General features: G+C 39.0%; 1 protein-coding gene across 1 annotated transcript; it reads right to left on the bottom strand.

Annotated features, from left to right (window-relative positions):
* Positions 1-3500: 3500 nt before the first annotated feature.
* LOC142437555 (olfactory receptor 14J1-like) lies at positions 3501-4427 on the bottom strand. Its single transcript, XM_075540667.1, has one exon. The coding sequence runs from the start codon at positions 4425-4427 to the stop codon at positions 3501-3503; it is 927 nt and encodes a 308-aa protein (XP_075396782.1).
* Positions 4428-23554: the final 19127 nt, after the last annotated feature.

The raw sequence follows: 23554 nt of genomic DNA, 5'->3' as shown, positions 1-23554 counted from the left end.
ATGAACCCTTGATAATTTATAAATTATTATTTTGTCATATCTTGCACTGTCCGATGTCTCCCTTCACCCATTTGAACAAAAATATTTTTAGAACAAGATTTCTATAATTGTATGGGTTAGGAGACACCATATCTATTCCTAGATCCCAAACTTCAGGGTTTATTTTGTATCTGTCTCTCTTTATTTCTGTGAAGACACCCTTTTCCATATTTCAGATTGCTTGGCTTCAGTGCAACCAATACAAGTGGAAAAAAATTGTAAACTTTCCTCTGATTTGGTGGAAGTGCAAATTCTGATTTTCTTATGCAGTGCACTTCGCAGTTACCTCTGGCATCATCCTAGACATCTGTTCTGTGCATTCAACCCAGGTATAATCATTGCATTCAATTGGAAAGTTAGGCTAGTATTATCTAATTCCATTTTACCAGCGATTTTAATTCCCTGTAGCTCTTGTCACAAATTATCACAAAGTGGTTATCTTAAAACAACATAAATTTGTCTTTACAATGCTGGAGACCAAAAATCTGAACTCTGTGTGTTATCGGGGTGACAACCTCTCTAAAGGTCCTATGGGAGAATTTGTTCTGTGCCTTAAATCAATGAAAATAAATGTGTGATCATAGATTATAAAATGCAATCCTTAAAGAAAACAATTCTCTTAGACTTAATCTGTAGTGCAGTGCTATTCCTATCAAAATCCCAGAAGATGTTATGTGGGAATAAAATCAAAAACAACTACTAATCCAGTATGGATGTGGAAATTATAGAGATCAGAAAATGTGGAACACAGAATTAGAATATAACTTGGAATAGATAGATATCTCAGTGTTTCAATAATAAAGAGACTGTTATTATAAACAAAAAGATATATGAAAACCAAAAATACCGAAACCCAGTGCTATTGAATTGATTCCAACTCATAGCAATCATATATGGCAGAATAGAATCAGATGCACTATTCCCTAAGGTTTACCAGATGGTCAATCTTTATGAGAGTAGTCATCAGCATCTTTCTCCTGCAGATTGGTTGGTCGGCTTGACCCACCTCCCTGGCAATTAACAGCCAAACACTTAACCCACTATGCTAGCAGGACACATTAAAAAGACACTTGAGGGTAGTAAAAAAGAATTGGTACCAGAGTTTCAGAACATGCATTCATGGGCTTATACTAACTAAAATGTCTCTGTAATCTGTGAATAAGTGAAAACCAGTTCTCACTGTAATACAGGACTTGCTCCAGAAACCATTAAGGATCGGGGTGTTTTCTTAAAACAAGGACCAATCAAAATGGTGGCTTCTAAGTGAGATCCATTGTGCCAGTTAAATTCAAGGCAGAGAGGTAAGTTCGGGATGTCATGGTGACTCCTTTTAGGGATTTCAAAGGACTCATCTTAATGGATTTTATCAAAGGGTGCAGGAGATCATGGAGGCTTATTAGGAAACGCATGAAGAAAATTGAAGATTTCATTGATGAGAAAAGACCTGGAAAGCTGCATTGAGAATATTTCCCCTCATCAAGACATGTACTGTTTGTTCTCTGTGAGCAATTCCGTGGGGAACTTTACCCATTCACCCTCCAGCCCTGACCTTGACTCTTTAGACATTTTAAAATTGTTCTTCTCTAAACTCAGAGAACGGTGCCAAGGAACATGATTAGAATCTATTGAGAATGTCCAAACTACGGCTTTGGTGTGGTATTAACCAAAGGGCACTGCATTCTTCAGAAAAAAAGGTTAGAGGCATCCAAACACTGTTTTTAGCCAGAATACTAACCTAGATAAAGGTTACGTTGAAAGAAATAGCTTCGCCTTTTCACATTTTCATTGGATGAAAGTTCCTGTGATTTGGGAGCTACACTTTTCCAGCTCACTCATTACAACAGTGTTAAAGTTTTAGGATTCTAATTGAATGGCTTGGAGACTTCCGTGCATATGAGGGGCCTTCCAAATTTGGAAAGTGGCACTAAAAGATAATGAATTACAACATGTCCTAAAAGAGCAAAGAGTGTTAAAATAGTAAATGGATGGTAATCCTGTGCTACTGCTCATTGAACACTTTCAAACAAGAAATCGGAACTAAGTCCAATGACCACAAATTCATCTGCTCCTTCTCACACAAAGGGGTTTCAGCCTTAAGGCTGAGGGAGTACTAGTCTGGTGCTTTTGTGAAGGAGCATTAGTGAAACCTCTGCCCTATTCCCAACTGTCAGTATTTGTGTAAATAATGCCCACAGTCATTGAACTCTCTAATCCATACATGATAACAAATTGTTTATTGGGATCTGAAAAGCCAGATTTTACAAGCATAATTTCAGATGGTTCCTGGCTATCAGAAAGCATAGCACCTGGGTTCTCAAAGGCTTGTATTAGAACAAGCAGCCATCTAAGTAAAGCGGCAACTAGGTCCACATGGAAGAAGCACACCAGCCTGCGTGATCCAAGGATTGTAAATAATAAAATACATATACAAAAGAGAAAATGGTCTCAGTTCTTAAATTGTGAACACCCAGTTTTGAAAAGACTTTGGATGACAGTGGAAGCCCAAATCCATTTTCAGGGACGACGCATGAGTTCAGCCGAACATAGTCCAGGGACGTGAATAGTCTTGTTCTTAGACAGAGAGCCTTGTAAAGTCAATTATAGATGAGGTAGTTAGGTTACCATTGAACACCTAATGAGTTAATATCCCTTTTGACCCATTTTCAAGCTGTTTGGCTTTTTCAAGCTGTTTTTAGTATTTTCAACTTTTGTTTCAATTTTAGAAACCAGGCTTTTCTGTTTGTTTTGTCCTTGTTGGTGGTTTCTGTTCTCATTGTTTCTTGATTTTGTTTTGTGTGATTTTCTGTATATGAGGGCCAAGTGAATCTCTAGGTACAGTAACGAGGGACGTGACAGGCGACATTGGGAGGAGCTAACAACAGTGAGTAGGAGAAAGGAGAAACTGTTCTGAGATGGATTGTGGTGATGAGTGTGCAAACTCTCTTAATATGATGGAACTATTAAATTGTGTGATGTGTGATTTACATGCCAATAAAACTGTTAAAAATAAAATATTTGAAAGTAAAATAAACAATGATCATGGGGAAGCTCCATGAATATTTTGATGATCCTCTCTTTGTACACATGGCTTCAGCTCATTGGAGAAAAGTTGTTTCCCAATTAACCACACTGGTTAAATGAGATTCATGTGAGTACAACAAACAATGACTTCTACCGCACACCATTGACAAAAGTTATATTTCAGGGGATTATAGGACTAAATGTAAAAGGTATAATAATAAAGTTTTGTTGAGCCTATTTAAATGTTCTGTCTTTACTTTGTTATACCATTGGCTTTCTCTGATATAAATGCTCGTGAACTGATTTTACGTAGATGAACCAACATTTAGTAAATGCGTTTTTATTTAGCTTCAATTCCTGATGGGCCATGTTCTCCTTTCCCATTATGTTGTAACCTTGCCTCCTCACCAAGAATGAGAAGAAGTATCCCAACAAATCAGTTAGGCTTTTCTTCCTTTAAACATCTTGTTCAGAGCACTCTTCATGACTTTGTTTCTTAAGCTATAGATCATGGGATTGAAAGTCGGGGGCACGACAGTATAAAGAAAAGTGAGCAAAAAGTCGAATCCAGTTGGAGAGTCAGAAGCTGGCTTTAGAAACTCAAAAACACTTGTAGAAATAAATAATATGACAACGCATAGGTGGGGGGTGCAAGTAGCAAAGGCCTTGGATCTTCCATCAGCAGATGGCATCCTGAGCACAGCAGAGAATATACGTGTGTAAGAGAGGCCAATAAAGATGAAGCAAAGAAATGTTGCCAAGGACAGGAAGGCAGAGACCCCAAGCTCACTGATGTAGTCATTGGAGCAAGAGAGTTTCAGGAGTTGGGGGACATTGCAGAAGAACTGGTGAATGACATGGGGACCACAGAAGTGGATGGAGAAAGTAGCAGCGGTATGCATCACCCCAGAGATGAACCCACCGGTCCAGGCAGCTAAGACTCCATGAACGCAGGTGCTGGTGTCCATGATGATTTCATAGCGCAGTGGGAAGCAGATGGCCACGTAGCGGTCATAGGACATCACTGTGAGCATGGCCATCTCAGCGCAACCAGAGAAAGTAAATGCAAAACACTGCAGGATACACTCCCAGAGAGAAATATTGCCACTGTGCATGAAGGAGTTGCAGACGAATCTTGGTACAGTGGCAGTAATGTAACACAGATCCAAAAAGGAGAGGTATTTTAGGAAGAAATACATTGGTGAGTGGAGGCTATTGTCGACAGAAGTCGCAGTGATAATGAGAATATTGCCAATTAAAGCCACCAAATATAAGACTAAAAACAAAGAAGCATATAAGACTTCTATCTCAGGATTAGCAGAAAAAATCATGAGAAGAAAGCCAGTCAATGCAGTGAAATTAGCCATGTTCCTTCTGGATTTCTAAGAGCAATGCTGGCTGCATGGCAAACTGGAAACGCAAAGAAAACAAGAAATTGTTTAAAAATCTAAAACCTATTCAGTGAAGTTAAGAAAAAGAAATCAGGATCATCATGTTATTATTGAATGTTACACATCACATATTGTTACATATTGCTGCATATTGAATGTTACATATTAATAATGATGTTCCGCAATTTTAAATGGCTTTGACCATTAGAAAAACCATTGAATAAGACAGGTTAACATTTGCATCTAGGGAAATTTATATACATGTGATAGAAGTTTCTTAGTGTGACACATTAAGAGCAAAGTTTCTTGATATATTTTATGAACATTACATTATATAAAAATGATATTGTTTATATAGTTTTATTCCATTTGTACATGTATAAAACTAGGCTTCTGTGTTATGATTGTATTCAATTATTTTTCTGTATTCACACACCTTTATTACAATATTGGTTTTGTTATTGTAATTTTATAATTTTGCTTCATATATGATATTTTAAAACAATTATTTTTCTTGGAAAAAAAATCATAATCATATATTATACGGACAATATCTCTGCAGTAATATGGAATATAATCATTATACTTATGAGAACATACATAAACTGAATTTAAATATTCTAAATTCCTTGTAGAAATAGCCAAAGAACAGATATTTATCGGCATATATTTTAGAAAGGAAATAATAACCAAATGGATAAGCTTTCCCGCAGGATACCTAGTCCGTAATCTTCATAGGAGCTCATAACCAACTCTTTCTTCCAATCGTGGGTTCAAACTTCTCATTCTTAGCTTAGCAGTCAAGAGTTTAACCATTCACTGCCAGTACATCTTATGCATACAGATATAGCTATACAGTAATACATAACTTTATTAATTTACCAGAAATTAATATTCACCTAAACCCTGTGTAAAGGGTGCCTGGGAGCCCTTATAGTATAGTGGTTATTTATTGGACTACTAACCACAAGGTCAGCAGTTCAGAACTAGCAGCTGCTCCTCAAGAGAAAGACAAAGTTTCTGTTCCTATAAAGAGTTAGTCTTGGAAATCAATGAAGAGAAATACCCATGAGTCAGAATGGACTGGATGGCAAAGACCTGGTTTTTTTCTGGTGGTGTGTGGGTTATTCTTTGAGATGACAACCACTCGTGTGACTCCACTAGTTGAGCCAAGGAGAAAGAAGCTTTCAACTCCCATGAAGAGGCTATCTGCTCCCATACGTATTTGCAGCCTAGAAACCCCAAATGGGAAGTTCTATCCCATCTTACAGGGTCACTGTGGGTCCAGTTCACCTCAAAGGCAGTGGGTGGGAATTCCTATCGTATCCACTGGTTGTCACAGTCATGTCTGATAACAGACTCAGAAGTAGAAAAAGAAAGGAAGGGGACCTGATATGTATCTAATGTTTAGATATTATGTCAAACTATTTTTCTTTATAAATTTCTGTAGGTTCTAAGGCTCAAGAACAAAGACCATCCTATCTAATCTAATTTCCTTAGCTAAGAAGAGAAAGGTGGTCATGTCATTTTGTGGGGATCCCAGAACTGTGCCGTTTTTATTTTCTGAGGATGAATTCAGAATATTACATTTACATTTATTTAATCCCACACTCTCTTGCCAACACATTCACTGCCTTGTAACAAAGAGGGCATTGAAAACCTATGTCTCTATCTTAATTTGAGGTTAAAAAAATGGCGACTTTTAATGATAATAAAAGCATGATGTGAGAAATTTAATTTAATTTTATTTTTTGGGTTATAAATTTTGCCCTCTATTTCCTAAAATATGAAACATATATTGGACCAACTTATGATTTTGTGAACTTTTATCTATGTCAGTCCTTTCTAAGAAATGGAAGAAAACAGAAATGAAGGATGACTCATTGTTACAGGAAACATATTGTCCCATTATGATTTATCTGTGGTTTAAAAACTGATTATTGCTTGTGCAGCTAGTGAAAGGGTTCACACCTATGCTATTCCTTTACCTTTTTCCTTTCTTCAAAGCATCATTTTATTGGGGGTTCTTCAGCTCTTATCACAATGGAAACTTTTTCTTTCATATTTGAACATTTTACTTGTGACCATTGGTCAATGAAGGTTCTCAAATCTCCTTTAAGCCATCCAGAGTCAATGAATAATAAGAAACAGTGAATTAAAAATGGTCTCCTCCCACCCTCTCTTCACCCCTGATTTTCTACATGATGGTTACACCAAGAGAGCTTTGCTGGAAAGATAGACATTGCATCCCATTTAAGTTTCTGGAATGAAAGGAGTTTTCAACATTCTCTCCCTGATATCTCACTTCCATTTAAATAAAGCCATCGCTCCTAAAGTCGATTTTGGCTATTCTAAACAAAATAACAATGACTGGTTTAATCTTACCCACTGTGATTAAATATGGGAGTCCATTATTCATGGCAATCTTCCTTTTTACAGCCCAAGAAGACTCACCAGAGCACATCCAGGAACATCTTCCTTGAACTTGAGGAGAACCTCTGAATGTGAGCAATGATGACTAGACAGAGAGACTAGATCTATGTCGTGCAGCAACATTCTATGAAATCTGGTCTGTGGAGAGGGAACATAATGGTATTTTCGTCCTTTTTTACCGACTGGAGGTTAGACTTTGAAGCTCCTCTGGCAAGGTCAGAGAGGTCCCTGGCTGCTGTGGGTCTCTGGAGCTTCTTGAAAATACCTTGGGACTAACGCTTGCAATTACACGGCATATTTCTGTGGAGTGCTTTTCTGTTGAGATGATTTAATGATCATCTGCTTACATGGCATTTCAGTTTAGTTGTATTCGTTGGAACAAATTATTGAAAAGCAATCATTTCAGATCCAGGAACTCCAGTTAGAAGGGTTTAACTCCCACGTCAATTTGTTTGTTACAAAGTCAATGCAATTTAGATTGAATTATGCCCTTTTGTATAAATCATTGTAAATCCAGATATCACTTGCCTCATGTGCTTTTGAAAATGTTTTATTTGGATACTACTATAAAATCATAAAGATCCCTGGTGGCAAAGTGGTTAAGAGGTTGGTTGTTAATGGAAAAGTCAATGACTGGAACCCACAAGCAGCTCTAGGAGAAAAAGATGTATGATTTGGCTTGCTTAAAAAATTATAGTGTCTCTCTGTGCGGATCTGGCCCCTGAAGTCATGATGGTCCCGGAGGCCCCAGAGCCCTGTAAACTGGTCAACTTACCAGATAGAAGCTTCCAGAAGAGACTGTAACTGGGCTGCCTTCTCTTTTCGGAATGCCTAAGCAGACTTTATGAATGTGTAACTACAACTCAAGCAATACATAATATAAGAGGCCACACAGGAATTAAAACTTGTTGGACATGTTATAGGAATGTATACAGTTGTTGAGCCTCCAAAGCTACATCCTAGTGGTCTGCAAAACTACATGTGCTGGAAACCTCTGAGTAAGATAAAAGAAAAAGAAAAAGAAAGGGAAAAGATGCCCCAGTCCCTCTCCAGGTGTATTTCACCCAGAGTGAGCAAAGTGGACCCTGCAAGGGCGTTTAGGACGTAGCCCCAGAATCCACACACTGCCCAAGTTGAAATGTTCTATCGGTTCCAGGGGTCCTCAAACTTTGTAAACAGGGCACCAGTTCACTGTCCCTCAGACCCATTGGAGGGCCTGACTGTAGTTTTAAAAAATCTGTGAACAAATTCCTATGCGCACTGCACATATCTTATTTTGAAGTAAAAAACCAAATGGGACATGAACACCGGAGGGCCAGATAAATGTCCTCGGCGGGCCGCATGTGGCCCGTGGGCCATAGTTGAGGACGCTTGGTGGACAGACCAACCATGCTCCACATGGTAGGGACGACACACTAGCATGGATACCAGACACTCTGACAGTCCCCAGCTCAAGAGATGTAAATTCCAAAAGTATGGTGAAGCAGGTCTTGAAGGAACCTCAAATTACAGCAGCACAGTCCATGGGATAGGTGTCCCACAGGTAGAGTAGCTTGTAAATATAGGCAGAGAATAAGCAAGGCAGCCGCACACTGGTCCGATGATCAAAGAGCAAGAGACAATTGGCCGAGCCACTTATCTCTCCAGCCTTCAATTAATCCCACATGTGTTCATTGGCCACGTTGACACAATACAGGTTATCTATCTCAGCTGGTGAATATGCTGAAATGAACACAAATCTTGAGAAGGACAGCACACATGAGGAAGCAGGATAAACTATTGGTTAAGGATAGGGAGGCTAGTCCTTCAACCTCATTTAAAAAATGGATTATTCTGGTTACAATGGCTGTGTAATAAACCACCTTCAACTTGATGGTGGGACACAAAAATCACTCCATTGGGATACGGGGTCCTTCTTTCAATTATAATCAGACATCAACTGGGGTACAGTTGTCTGAAGGCTCAACTGGGCTGGATGTTGCTGAGGCCTCACCCACATGGTTAGCAGGAGATGCTTCCGGTTGATTGAGGGCTCAGATGGCAGTATTCACTGGAAATGCCTACTTGTGCCTCTTCAATTGGTAACCCATGGGTAGTAGGACTTCCCAGAACAAACAGCCCAAAGAGCCTGGTGGAAACTGCAAGGTCTTTTGACCTAGGCTAGGAGATCCTATGGCATTATTTCACCATTGTCCATGGACCATAGTCAACCTAGGTTCAAAAGGTGGGCACATAGGACACCATTATCATTATACAAGTGGAGAGGTCCCACTGTAGGTAAGCATTTGGGATGGAAGATATTATTGTGGACATCTGTGGATAATATAACCTGCTACATGTAGACAATATTATGGTTGTATATAGGTTTTTATGAGTATTAAATGAAGAAAGTACACATGAAGTTCTGGCATACAGGAAGAGCTGAAAACAAATAAACAAAAAGAAAACAATGTTACTACTGTTCTTAGTCCATCACTGTCCTTGGGAGAATGTGCTGCTCTAGGTTAAGCACTACTTTGACACTCTGAATTATGTCAAAATAGTGACTGATTCTCAGATAACTTTGATTACATTTAACCAGTCAAGAATAGGTACCCAAAAAGTGTAATTGGGTGGATGTGTATTGAATGTACACTTGAAGCGTCTTCCTGTCACCAAGAATTTTGAAAGACAGAGCCATCTTTTGTGTGAAATGAAATGTTCCCAATTGGGATGATGGAGCATTATAGTCTAATAAACCTTGTAGAGTTATCAAAGAGCAAAAAAATCATATTATTTTAAATGAGGGAGAGTGCAGAGTGGAAACCCTAAGCCCATGTGTAGGCAACTGGACACCCCCTTACTGAAGGGTTGTGGGGAGGAGATGAGCCCGTCAGGGATCAGTGTAGCAACAATCAAACATATAAATTTCCTCTATTTCTTAAATGCTTCCTCCCCCCACTATCATGATCCCAATTCTACTTTACAAATCTGGCTAGACCAGAGGATGTAAATTGGTACAGATAGCTACTGGAAACACAGGGAATCCAGGACAGTTGACTCCTCCAGGAACAGTGATGAGAGAGACAATAATTGGAGGGTGGAGGAAGGTGTGGTAGAAAGGGTGAACCGAATACAGGAATCTACACATAACCTCCTCCCTGGGGGGTGGACAACAGAAAAGTGGATGAAGGGAGACGTTGGACAGTGTAAGATATGACAAAAATAATAATTATCTATGAACTATGAAGGGTTCATGAGTGAGGGGTGAGAGGGGAGGGAGGAAGAAAAATGAGGAGTTGAAATTAAGGACTCAAGTAGAAAGCAAATGTTTTGAGAATGATTATGGCAATAAATGTACAAATGTGCATGACTCAATAGATGGATGTATGGATTGTGATAAGAATTGTATGAGCCCCCAATAAAATGATTTTTTTAAAAAAAGAAAGAAATCCATGATGGATAAATCTATGGAGACATTAATGGATTAATAATTACCCAAGGGCATGGCAGAGAAGTTGGGCGGAAGTTGGGAGCTAGCAACAATGAGTATGAGAAGAAAATCTTCTTATATTGATTGTGGTATTACATATGTCTTCTTAGTATGGTTGAATGACTACATTGTATGATATATGAATTACATGCCAATAAAACTATTAAAAAACAAACAAGCAAAAGAAACCCTGTAGAGCAGTTCTACCCTGCTCTATAGAGTTGATATGAGTCATCATCAACCCAGAGCATTAGGTTTATAAATTCAAAGACTCTGCAGAGTGTAAAGAATTAGAAAGCATTTTAAAGAATACCTTGGCCAACATTCTACCCAAATATAAACCCTTTCTCCACTTCATATAAGTTGTCACCAATCCTAAGGGTGAATATTTCAATTAAAGAACTTGCGAATATTTTCAGGACACATTTTGTGGGAGTTCACAACTTTTTAGAATTCTTTTTCATAATGAGCCCACTGGTCTTCCAGTTTACTCTCTCTAAAGTGGTGGCATAGTGCTTTTGAGATGGGATGATAACGGAAATGCCAACAGTTGGAAACCACCAGCAGCTCCTAGGGAGATAGATTAGTCTTCCAACTTCCATAGAGCATTATCCTCAGAAACCCACAGGAGCAGCTTTACTCCCCTGTGGTTCATCCTGTGTTACAGGAAGAGTCTGAGTTGGAATCAATTTGATGGCAGTGAGGTTTTGTTTTGTTTTTCAAACTTAAGATATGAAAGAACAAATTGTTAGTACCAGTCAAAGTTGCTTATGAGATATTTGATAGTCAACTTATTGAATTTTGGTAAGAGTCTTACGTTTAAGTTTTTTTCTCTTACTGAATTGGTATATCTTTCCTTAAATCTCAATAATTTGCAAATGTCCACCCTAATGTCTAAATTTTTATTATTTAAAAGTATATGCAGCTTTGTTCCTGTCTTATGTCATCAGAAGCTTAGTTTGCTCCCTTCATTATTTAGTTGAAAATAATTTCTTTCTATGCTCAAGAGAGCAGAGCCATGTACTTAATGAAAGGCTTTTAAAAATATTATATAGAACTAAAAGTGATCCAGCTGCTGTGTGGAATGACATCCAACTCATGGCAATACTATAGGACATAGTAGAACTACTCTGCAGGATTTCTGAGATTGCGAATCTTTATGAGAATAGAAAGCCTCATCTTTCTCCCATGGAGCACCTGTTGAATTTGAACACCCAAGGAGATCATTGCTTAACCCACTGCAACACCAGATGAAAGGTTGATTTGAAATGGAACTTTAGTGGAGATGTTTTATGTTCTATTTTGATGTTTTTAAAAATGATTGGAAAATTATATATTTGTGGGATGATGGTCTGATATAAAACTATGGGTGGAATGGATAGAAGTTAACTGTGTCAGTGGATTTTATCCAGTTTACTTAATAATAATTAATAGTTGGATACAGGACAAATCATCAATTATACATCTGGATTTTTTTAAAGTATATATGAGCACATAGCTATCATTTCTCACTCAAAGTGAAATTATATCGGAATTTAGTGTTGTAAGACTTGCTTGGTTTTACTTTGTTGGTAGTCATCTACTATTCATTATTATCTCTTCAACTATTTTAAACATCTCTATTGGAATATTATCATCTGGGACAATGAGCCGTAAGTAATCAATAAGCACATGTGTTCTCAACACCATCTGGAACCATGACCCATATTCAATCCTAAATTCCTTTTGTAGAATTTAATTTAATTAATCTCTAACACTTTTTCACCTAAAGAAAAAAACTTCACCCTAGGTCCTTAAATTATATTATAAGTTTGATTATTTAAATAACCACACGAGTACTTTGGAAATCCTACAGTTTGTCAAGATGGGAAAAAGTTCTTATAACTTATGTATGTGTCTCTGTTCTTTTGATTTCTGCAGACCAAAGCACTCTAACACTTGGTGACTTAGACCAGCGTATTATTATTTCTTTTATGTGTGTGGTTTTGTTGGGTTCAGTGGGAATGTCCTTGCATGAGGTCTTCTGTAGAATTATAGGGAGATATGACTCTTAGTTATCGCTATCTGAAGATTCAACCAGATTAAACTGATGTCTGAAATGGATCACTTCTGTGATTGGTAGTTGATGGCTGAACATTTAGCTGCATCTGTGCATGATTTCTCTTTGTAGCTTGGATTTTCAAAATAAGCCAGGTAGGCTTCAAGAAGGAGGTTTCTAAAATGGAAACTGCAAATCTTCTTATGACCTTGCCTCAGAATTGCTGGGATGCCCATGGTCACTTCATTTTATTGATAAAGCAAGTGACCAAGCCTACTGAAGATTCAACACCAGCAGAATTAACTTTAGCCCTTGGTGTGAGAAGCCGTCTATACACATAGAGATGGAAGAAATTGATTGCAGTCATTTTTATAATTCATCTACCTGGATGACCACAATTCTTGTCTTTCTTGTCCAATATGAAAAATATCCTCTACTACCTTTCCAATAAGATGAAGTAGCGGTGCAATGGTTAGAGTACTTGGCTGATTGCTGAACATCAGTGATTGGAAACCACCTACTTCTCTATGGGAGGAAAGACTTGATAATTAGCTCCTTAAGTATTACAGCCTAGGGAACCCTATATGGGTATTACATTCTGTCCTACAGGGGGCACTATGAGTTCGATGATATACAACGGAACCGTTCCAACACCTCTGATAAAAACTGGCCCAAATCCAATATTTTATTTAAATCCACCCTGGATGCAAGTGAGACTCATCAACAACGATCCTCAGTTTCAAGAGATAAATCTAAAAACATCTGAACTATAACTGAAGACTTGTGAACCCAAAGGCATGTTATCTAAACCCTATATGTTTAACAATATATATTATTTAAACAAACATAAAATAACTTCAATAGACACCACTTTTTTAAGTGGTGAGGTGGAAAGAACGCATACAGCAGTTACTGGTGCATAGAAATCCCAAAACTTTTCCTGATATATATCAATTCCAGGATTGGGCCCAGTCATCTTAAAAGGTGTAGTTCTCTGGAGTGCTTGACCCACCCTGGACTCTTGGCTTTACACTCATAAAAGAACACTTTGTTCCAGCCAATTGGCAGCCTGAGATGTTCACCCTCCCTGCACAATCACTGAAAACAAAATGGGTGCATAAGAAAATATGGAGAAGAAGGCGGATGGTGCCCGGCTATTAAAAGATATAGTGTCTGGGGTCTTAAAGGCTTATCAGAAGTGAAGCAACAAGTTCACATGGAAGAAGCACACTACTGGTGCAGTCATGAGGGGTCATAGGGACTGGGTAATAGGCATCAGCAGACACATAAAAACAAAATCATATTGTTCAGAACGAGGGGTGCTGGAGCAGGGATCGAAAGCCCATCAGTAGACCATGGAATAATCTCCCCACAGAGGGGCCAAAAGGAAGGATGAGTCACCAGAGTGCAGTAAAACATCAATGAAACACTATATACCACTGGTTCCTTGAGGCTTCCTCACCGACCCCCCCCCTCCCAACCATGACCCCACTGCTGCTTCTCAATTCAGACTAGACCCAAACATCTAGACAGGTATAGAAAGGAATAGGAGCTCATGACACACAGAATCCAGGAACAGGAGAGGGAATAGGGTAAGAGGAATGAGGGAGAAATAGGGAGAAAGGGGGAACCGGTCGCAATGATTGACACATAACCATATACCTTTCTACAGGGGGAAGAGCAACAGAAAACATGCGGGAATGGAGACAGTGGTTGGTGTGAGAGATGAAAATAATAACAATGTGTAATCTATCAGGGGTTAGGGGGGAGGAGGGAAAAAGAGCTACTACCAGGGGCTCAATATAGTGTAAATATCTAGAAAAGAAGGAAGGCAACATATGTACAAACATGCCTGATCCAATTGATGCATGGATTGTGATAAGAGTGTTCAAGCCCCCAGTAAAATGATTTAATTAAAAAAAAGAAAAAGAAATGGCCAGTTATATCAGCTTTTTTTTTTTTTTTTGGTCTAGGGAGAAGTGAGGGTCATTAGAATTCTTTTCATTTTAAACTGTCTTGGTCCCTTTCCACATAAACTGGTATCATAGATAATGTTGCTAGAAAAGTCACAAGTATAAATAACCAACTTCAAAACCAACTTTGGTAAATTTTCATCATTTCAAAAACAGTCAGTGCTTTTGACTATAACCTTTATAACCCCAAACTCTGCCCTAACCCAATTCCTAAGCAATCAATTATCTATTTTGTCTTTATAGATTTTCTTATTCTAGGGACTGGAATCCTATATATGAGTTTTTGTGACTGACATTATGTTGCATGATTGGTTTAGAGCATGAAAAAACAAGCATACGTGCTCATCAGTTTATTATAGGGTGATCACATGACAATGGTAGGCAGGTTTTAGGATATTACACCATAAATCTGCTTTCTCAAACATTTGTTTCTGTAGTTCCATTGTAAAAATTTATAGGTAATTACTGTGCATCAAGATGGTTCAGATATAAGCTATCACATTTTGCATCTGTTTGACCATAGTAGAACGACTCTTTAGGAAGAGATTGCGATATTGATTATGATCGGATGTTGATGTTAGTGAAGCTCCAAGGGTTGATGGCATGCCAATTGAAATGTTTCAACAGCTGAGGAAGCACTAGACACATTCATTCATCTATGCTGAGAAATATGGAAGACAGCTACCAGGCCAATCAAATGGAAGAGATCCATTGTGTACACATTCCATAGAAAGGTGACCCAACAGAATGCAAATTATAGGATAATATTAATATCACAAGGACGTATTTATATTATGCTGTCATTGATGTCCTTGCCATAGAGTTTATGCCAACTCATGATGACCCTGTAGAGCATAGTAAAACTGTCCCTGGGCATTTGCAAGACAGTGACTATTTACAGAACTGTAGACGGGAGTAGAAAACCCCGTCTTTCTTCTGAGAAGCAACTGATTTCAAATTGCCAACTTGGCAGGTCACAGCCCAGTGCCTAACCACGATACTCTCAGGGTTCCTGCTATTGTTAGGGGTCATCAAGTTGGTTCCAACCCATAGCAGCCCTATGCACAACAGAATGAAACATTCCTGGTCCTGCACCACCCTCACAATTGTTCCCATGCTTGAGCATATTGTTGCAGCCACTATGTCAATTACTTTGTGGACAGCCTTTGTATTATTCACTGTCCTCCTACTTTACCAAGTATGATGTCCTCCTCTGGTACTGGTCTCTCTTGACAATATATCCGAACATGTGAGATGAAGTCTCACCATCCGTGCCTTTACGAAGCAGTCTGTCCTTACTTCTTCTAAGACAGATCTGTTGGTTTTCCTGGAAGTCCATGAAGTTGTCATTACTCTTCACCAGCACCGAAATTAAAATGCATCAATTCTTCTTCAATCTTCCTTATTTAATGTCCAACGTTCACGTTCATGTAAGGTAATTGAGAACATCGTGGCTTGGGTTAGGTACACCTTAGTACTCAAAGTAACCTGGCTTTTCAACAATATAAAGGGTGTTTTAAGTAGATTTATCCAATGCAATGTATGATTTGATCTCTTGACTGCTGCTTCCATGAGCATTGATTATGAACCCAAGCAAGACAAAATATTTGACAACTTAAAACCTTTCTCTATTGATCATGATGCTACCTATTTTTCCAGGTGTAAAAATTTGAGTTCTTTACATTAGGTTATTGTGGTAGTTATATAGTCTGGTATAAATTGGCACTTGAGAGGATTAAGAGTGAAGGGGTGGAGTCTAGTCTGTCAATGGGATCATAGCTAATGAGGCTTCTGTGTGGGCATGGCCTTCTCCTGAGAATTCTGGAATTTCCTGTATTTCCTCCTTGAATTCAGGAGAGACTCTGTCTCTCTGCTCACTTCATGAGAGACACCCCTGAGGAGAAGCCACATGGACCTACCCTGATGCAGCCCTTGTAACTGGAGGAGACACATGGAGACCCCTGCCAGCACTGAGATGCTTCTACCGCCACTGAATTTGCACTGACTAGCCTGTGATCTTCCTGCATTCCGTGTCATTGCATGTGTTTTTTGAGTCTAAGGAGGATTTTAGAGATTGGTATCAGACATATTGACTAATATCAGACTTATGGGCTTGGACTGGACTGTTTGGGGATGCTTTCTTAATGTACAATTACCCTTTATATAAGATTCTCTCATTCACATATGAGTCTTCCTGAATTTGTTTCTCTAGTCTACCCAGACTAACAAAGTTTCAATCCATATTGAAGGCCGCAATCCTTGATCTTCATCAGTAAATGCTTCAAATCTTCTTTAATTTCAGCAAGCACAGTTACATCATCTGCATATCACAGGTTGTTAATAAGACTTCTTCCAATCCTGATGCCACATTCTTCTTCATATTATCCTGCTTCTCTGATTATTTTCTCAGTATATAATTGAATAAATCTGGTGAGAGGATAAAACCATGATGCATACCTTTCTTGGTTTTAAACCATGTAATATCCCTTTGTGCTATTCTCACGACTTCCTCTTGACCCATGTACAAATTCCACATGAATACTGTGAAGTATTCTGGAATTTCCACTCTTTTCAAGGCTCCCATAATTTGTTATGACACATGTAGTCTAATACTTAATGAAACACAAGGAAATATCTTTCTTTTATTCTCTCCTTTCAGTCAAGATCCATCTGACATTAGCAATGATATCCCTGGTTCCATATCCTCTTCGGAATCTGGCTTGAGCCCTTGGCAGTTCCCTGCTAATATATTGCTGCAGCTGTTGTTGAATGATCTTTACAAAAGTTTTACTTACATGTGATATCAATGATATTGCTCTCTATCTGGGCTTCTGGTGGGTCACCTTTCTTTGGAATGTGTACAAATATACATATCTTCTATTCAGTTGGCCATTTAACTGTCTTCCAACTTTCCTGGCATTGATGAGTTGTTGGTGCTTCCACTGCCTCCTCAGCTTGTTGGGACATTTAAATTGGTAATCCATCAATTCCTGGAGACTTGGTTTTGACTGATGCCTTTAGTGAAGGCTGAAAGTCTTCCTTTAGCACCACTGGTTCTTGTCATATGCTACCTCCTGAAGTGGCGGAATGTCTATTAATTCCTTTTGTTATGGTGACGCTAGATATCTTTCCATCTTCTCTTGATGCTCCCTGAGTCATTCAATATTTTTTCCATAGAATCTTTCAAGATTGCAACTTGAGGCTTGAATTTTTCTCTCTCAGCTCTTTCAGTTTAAGATGGGCTGAGCATGCTTTTCCCTTTTGATATTTTAATTCTGTCTTTCTACATTTTATTACAATATTTAGCTTTGTCTTCTTTAACTCACCTTTGAATTTTTCTGTTCATTTCTTTGACATCATCATTTCTTCCACTTGTCTTAACTATTCTACAATTAAGAGCAAGTTTCAAAGTCTTTTCTGACATCCACTTTGATGTTTTCTTTCTTTCAGGTCTTTTCAATGACCTTTGTCTATCTTCATGAATGGTGATCTTGTCTTCTGTCATGACTGTTCAAGGCAGCAAAGATGTTCTCACAATTCAGGTGCGAGAGACTCAAGGCCATATTTGGGCTCTGTGGACTTATTTTAGTTTTCTTCACATTTATCTTGAGCTAGCCTCTTTTTTTATCTGCTGATAGTAAGCCTCCATGGTCTCACCCCACAGATGTAGTCAGTTTGAATTTTGTCTTTTCCATTTCTAAAAATCCTTGTATATAGTTGTTGTTGGTATTATTTTTAGAAAGATATTTGCTATGAACAAATCATTGGACTTGCACAATTCTATCATGGGATTCTATCATGGGATCACCAAGACAATAGTTTCCAAGTACTGTTTATTCCTCTTTGTTTCCAACTTTTGCTGTCCAATCTCCAATAATTATCATTGCATCTTGATCAGACATTTGATCAATTGCAGATTGAAGAGGTTGGTGAATTTCTTCAGCACTGGCTTATGTGGTTGGTGCATACATTTGAATAAGCATGGATGAGATTTCCTAGGAAGTAGATAGATATAGACCTATTACAAATAGCATTGTACTTCAAGATAGATCTTGAAATGTCCTTTTTGGCAATGAATGCCACCCCATTCTTCTTGATTGTGTCAATCCTGGCATAATACATGATAAGTAGTCATAGATGTGGCCAAGGGGTGTATGTGGGATATTCAGATAGTGTGTTCCCCCTTTTTAAAGGTTTTTTAAATCACAGTAAATATGCATACATTTTCACAAAATCAAATTTTGAGAAAATGTTGATTATTTGAGATAGGGGATTTTTGCTCCCCCCACCCCAATATCCCACATAAAAACATAGCAGCCCAAAGCCTTGGATAACGTGTACAATAGAACCAGATGATGAAGCAACCTCATGGATACCAATTTAAGAGTGAGTTGGGATAATTGACCTGGCATTAAATACGTGTGCTTTGGTAATTGTGCTGGGACTGTGATGTGTGGCCTGAGAACAAGAAGGATCCTGGATAAGCTAGCATTTACTCATGGAATATGTGGTAGGCTAGTCACAAAGAGTGAGTCGAATTCACCCATGACTGTTGAGTACAAAGTAGTACATGTTAGGAGACAAATGACCAACCTCTGCTGGAAACATTAACATGTGTTTTACATATATCTAAATGCTTCAAATCTTGTTCTATCTTAAGTCATAAATGGTTTTGAAAACAAACACAACAAAACAAATTAGTAATAGATGGACAAGAACATTAAAAGCAAACAAAACTCGCTCCCCTGCACTCAATTCCAACTCATAGTCATTCAAAAGTACAGAGTAGGACCAGCGGCCCTCTACAACAGAATAGAACCGGCTCTGTAGATTCACAAGGCTGTAAATCATATGGAACAAATGTGAACACAGCACCCACTATGCCACCAGCACTCCTGCAAAACCTCTGTTGGCTTATGATACAGAACTGTACTATCCAGTATGGTTACCCCTAGCTACATGCAGCCTTTGAGTCCTTGAAATATGGCTGGTTCAAATGGCAACGTGCTGTAAGTGTAAGCTACCAATGAGATTTTGAAGCCTCAATATAGAAAAGGAAAATAAAGCATCTCATGTGTTAAATGCTGCTTAGATGTTGAAAATGGGAATATTTTTAACATATTAGATTACATAAATTTTAAAATTAATTTGCCTGTTTCTTTTAACCTTTTTTTAAAATGTAGCTAGTAGAAGATGTCACTCTCTGTATGTGTCCTAAACTACATTCTTTTGTGAAATATTTATCTAATTATTGTTGATTTTGTTAGTGATTTCTAATTTAATTCCACTGAGATCTGGGAGTATACTCTACCTTCTTTTTTACTTCTGAATATATTGAAATTTACATGAGAGACATTAATGTTTAGACTGACAGTGAGCGTTTCTTATATTAACATGTATTAAGATAGCCTGGATCTGTGCTTTCATGACGACACAGATAAAGGGGCACCCCAAGTCTAAGGAAGGAAAGACAGAGTCACATGAGAAAGTGTCAGCCCCGAGCTAGTAATTTTTGAATTTAAAAATTGAGTGTTACAAATTGAATCGTGTTCCCCCTCGACTCCCGTCTCCCTACCTCAAGTTACATGGAAGTCTAAATCCCTGAGTTCTATTGGAAGGAAGGTTTTCTTTTGTTATATTAATGCGGGCATGCTAACCAGGTTGGGTCCTAAACCTATGCCCTTCGGAGTGATGCCATAGGAAAAAAAGGAAACAGGCATGGAACCACACATAGAGAATAAGGATCTTTTTATGAACCAAAGAACCCCAGTGGCGTAGTGGTTATGACTTGGACTGCTAGTTGCAAGCTCAGTAGTTCAAAGTTACTGACTTCTCTGCGGGAGAAAGATGACGTTTTCCCCTGCAGTAAAATCGCAGAAACCCACATGGGCAGTTCTATCCTGTCTATAAGGTTTCTATGAGTTGGAATCAACTTGATGGCATTGAATTTTTCTAGTTTCTTATAAGCCAAAGGGACTCCTGGGGCTACCAATAAGCAAGACCTCTCTCCTGGAGATGATGCCACAATTTGACATCTAACTTTCAAAACTGTGAGACAATAGACTCCTCTTCTTTAAAGTCACTTGTTTATATTATTTTCATTGCAGCAGCATTAAGACACTAAGGGAGTCAAGGAGGACCAGAGAAGACACCACCACTGAGGTAACTCCCTAATTTCATTGAGTCTAATGGGATCTCTTGGTAGCAGAAGCTAAGTGACAGCACAGAATCACTGGAGTTAAGACGGATGAAGTTACTGCCAAGGACAGCAGGGATGTGTGAGAACCCAGAGGGCCGATATCTGCCAGTGGCCAGTTTATTATGATGTCATTAAACAAACAAACAAACAAACAAAAGAATTCACTGCCATTAAATCAATACTGACGCTACAGGACAAGGTAGACCTTCTTCCTGTGGGTTTCTGAGACTGTAATTCTTTATGGGAACACAAATTTCCATCTGTCTTCCCCAAGAGCACTTGGTGGTTTCAAATGGCTGACCTTATAGTCAGTTGCCCAACAAGTAACCACTATACCACTAGAGCTACATAAAATCCCTGGGAATGAAAAAGATTCTTGCTAGAATATTGGTTAATTTAAATAACAGAACAAACACTAGGGTGTCCTTGAGTATTATTGAGAACTTGAATCTGTCATTAAAAAATGTACTCTCTTCCCCAGATCGAGTGTTCGATGTGGCAGATGGTTTGTACCTGACCCTACTGTCCCTGCACAGTGTGCTCAAGGCTTTGCTAGATGATCTCTCTTATTCAAAGCTGGAGCTGCCCACCTTGTAGATTCTTCTCAGATATCCAGTCAGCATTCATTTAGAGTATGCCTCAAGGAACCGAGCTCAACACAAGGAAGAATACACACGAGAGAGGTATAAATTGCTGATGATCTATAGTCTATCACACAAATGTTAACACAGTAACCTGAAATATAGTAAGAAAAAGGAAAAAAAAAACACTATCCTAGAACAACAGCATAGAACAACAAGCATGAGAGATGCTGAATGCTCTGTTTGCTATGGATTAGTTCTCGTTCTCAGGGGGAGTTTCTCAGGGGAGCCTGCCCCTAACACATCATCATCAGTCTGGTAGGCACAATTGTACAGCAATAAAAAATAAAGATTATAGTAAAGTCATAGAGAGCATGAAAGAGAGAAGAGAGATTGCAGTAATGGAGTCAGACACATTTCATGGTAGCAATCTCACCTTAGCCTCCTTTGGTGATCCATGTGGAGATAATTCTCACTGCTGTGTTGGCCTTGGTTCTTTTCTTTATCCCCATGCAGAGGCTTCAACACTGTTTAATCTGCACCCACAGGTCCCAGGTCTCCAGTGGGTATGCTCTGTCCCTCCCTGTGGGCTTTTGTCAAGTTAATGGATACCTTTTCCAGGATCTCCAGCTCAAAGGTTCCTGACTCCAGAAAACAAGGATTAAATTTCTTTACCACCTGAAGAAAATCTTTAATTCTCTTATTCGTTACCATTACATTGTGTTTCTTCAAGAGGTGGCAAAGCGTGATACTGTACTCTGTATCCTTGCTCTTTGCCTGACCCATATCTCACTCGGACTAAAACACACCACACACACACAAAAAAACTCAAAAGCATTTTACCGATTCACCCTCTCTGTCCAATGAGGCTGTACAATTGTTACATGGGATATAACTAAAAAGAGTTCTTTTCCTACAAGTCCACATGTGATGGGCACCATGTGTCAGGGTACCAGCCTTAACACACCATCCCGGGTCCAGTAGGTGCAATTATACAGCGATAATAAGTAAAGATTATAGTAAAGTCATAGAGAGCATGAGAGAAAGAAGAGAGATTGAAATAATGGAGTCAGACACATTTCATGGGAACAATGCTCACCTCAGCCTCACTTGGTGGTCCACGTGAAGAGAGAGAGATTTATTGATAACCAAGGCTTATCTATTCTCTGGGGATGTGCAAACCCCCTAATTACAGGTAAAGACATAGGTCACAGGAAAGGGTCGTGGTATAGGTAATACGGTGTGTTTGTACGGATACTCTAGAGAAACAAATCACAGAAACCCATGAGTATCAGAGAGAGTTTTAGATGAAGGGTAAGTGCACATCCAGAAAACTTCCCAACCCAGTGCTGCCCAAGCCCACAAGCCCAACATGAACCCATACGCCTGACACTAATCCACAAGTTCCTCCTCCAGCTCACAAATCACATACAATGATGTCAACTGCAGGGAGAAAGTTGCATTAGTGAATTATAAGCATCTCAGCACTTGCAGGGGTCTTCACATGGCTGCTCCAGCACCCAGGGGTGCATCAGTGTAGCTCCATGTGGCTTCTCCTCTGGGATGTCTTGCAGGAAGTGAGCCTTGCCAGCTGAAGCAGAGAACTGGATGTGGTTTCTTGAGCAGGGAGAATGGACATGAACCAAACAGACACACATACACACACACAGGCAATACAGAGGCAACACAGGACTGCAACACAAAGTAGACACAGAGACGGTACAAACTGCAGCCCTGATGGACGACAGCGCTTTTTTTTGTACTAAATACTGGCAGTGTTCCCAGACAAGTTTGCTATGCCCACACTTGACTTTCTCATAGCCTTGAGAGTGAAATCCATATCTCAACCCATACCACTTTTGTTTACATTCTATCAAGGAACACTGTTTGCTGCTGCTCCCCCAAATTTCTTGCCATTTGCAGTAAGGAAGCAGTTTATGAGAACCAGCTAGGATAGACATTTGCACACTGTCCTAGACAGTTAGATGACACGAGGCACAGCACTCCTTTCATGGCTCCTTCAGAACTGGCTAAGATAGCTGCACCCTGGTCTGACCTTCACAATGCAAGAGACCCAAGATCTGGAAAAGCGAGGCTCACTGAGCTATTTGTCGCTCTGCCCTTCAATTAACCCCACATGTGTTTATCGGCCAGGTGGGCACAATAAACTTTAACTAATTCATACAGTAATGGGAGAAGGATGACCTAGGGGGTCATACACTATTGGAAGAGGAGGGAATAAGGGTATACATGTGACAATATGAGCGGACCCTAGATTCATGATGACAGCCTAACTTTGGTTGTCCCTGAGCAGATTGGACCTGTTCTGTGGATCTCCATAGAAACCATTATCAGTAGGATGTGAACACCACTTATAGGGACAAGCCAATGGCCACAAGTCTGAACC

This window comes from Tenrec ecaudatus, chromosome 1 (assembly GCF_050624435.1).
Source record: "Tenrec ecaudatus isolate mTenEca1 chromosome 1, mTenEca1.hap1, whole genome shotgun sequence".
NCBI classification, from domain to species: Eukaryota; Metazoa; Chordata; class Mammalia; order Afrosoricida; family Tenrecidae; genus Tenrec; species Tenrec ecaudatus.
The sequence above is the reverse complement of the archived record's forward strand: the minus strand, read 5'-3'. Positions and strand labels throughout refer to the sequence as shown.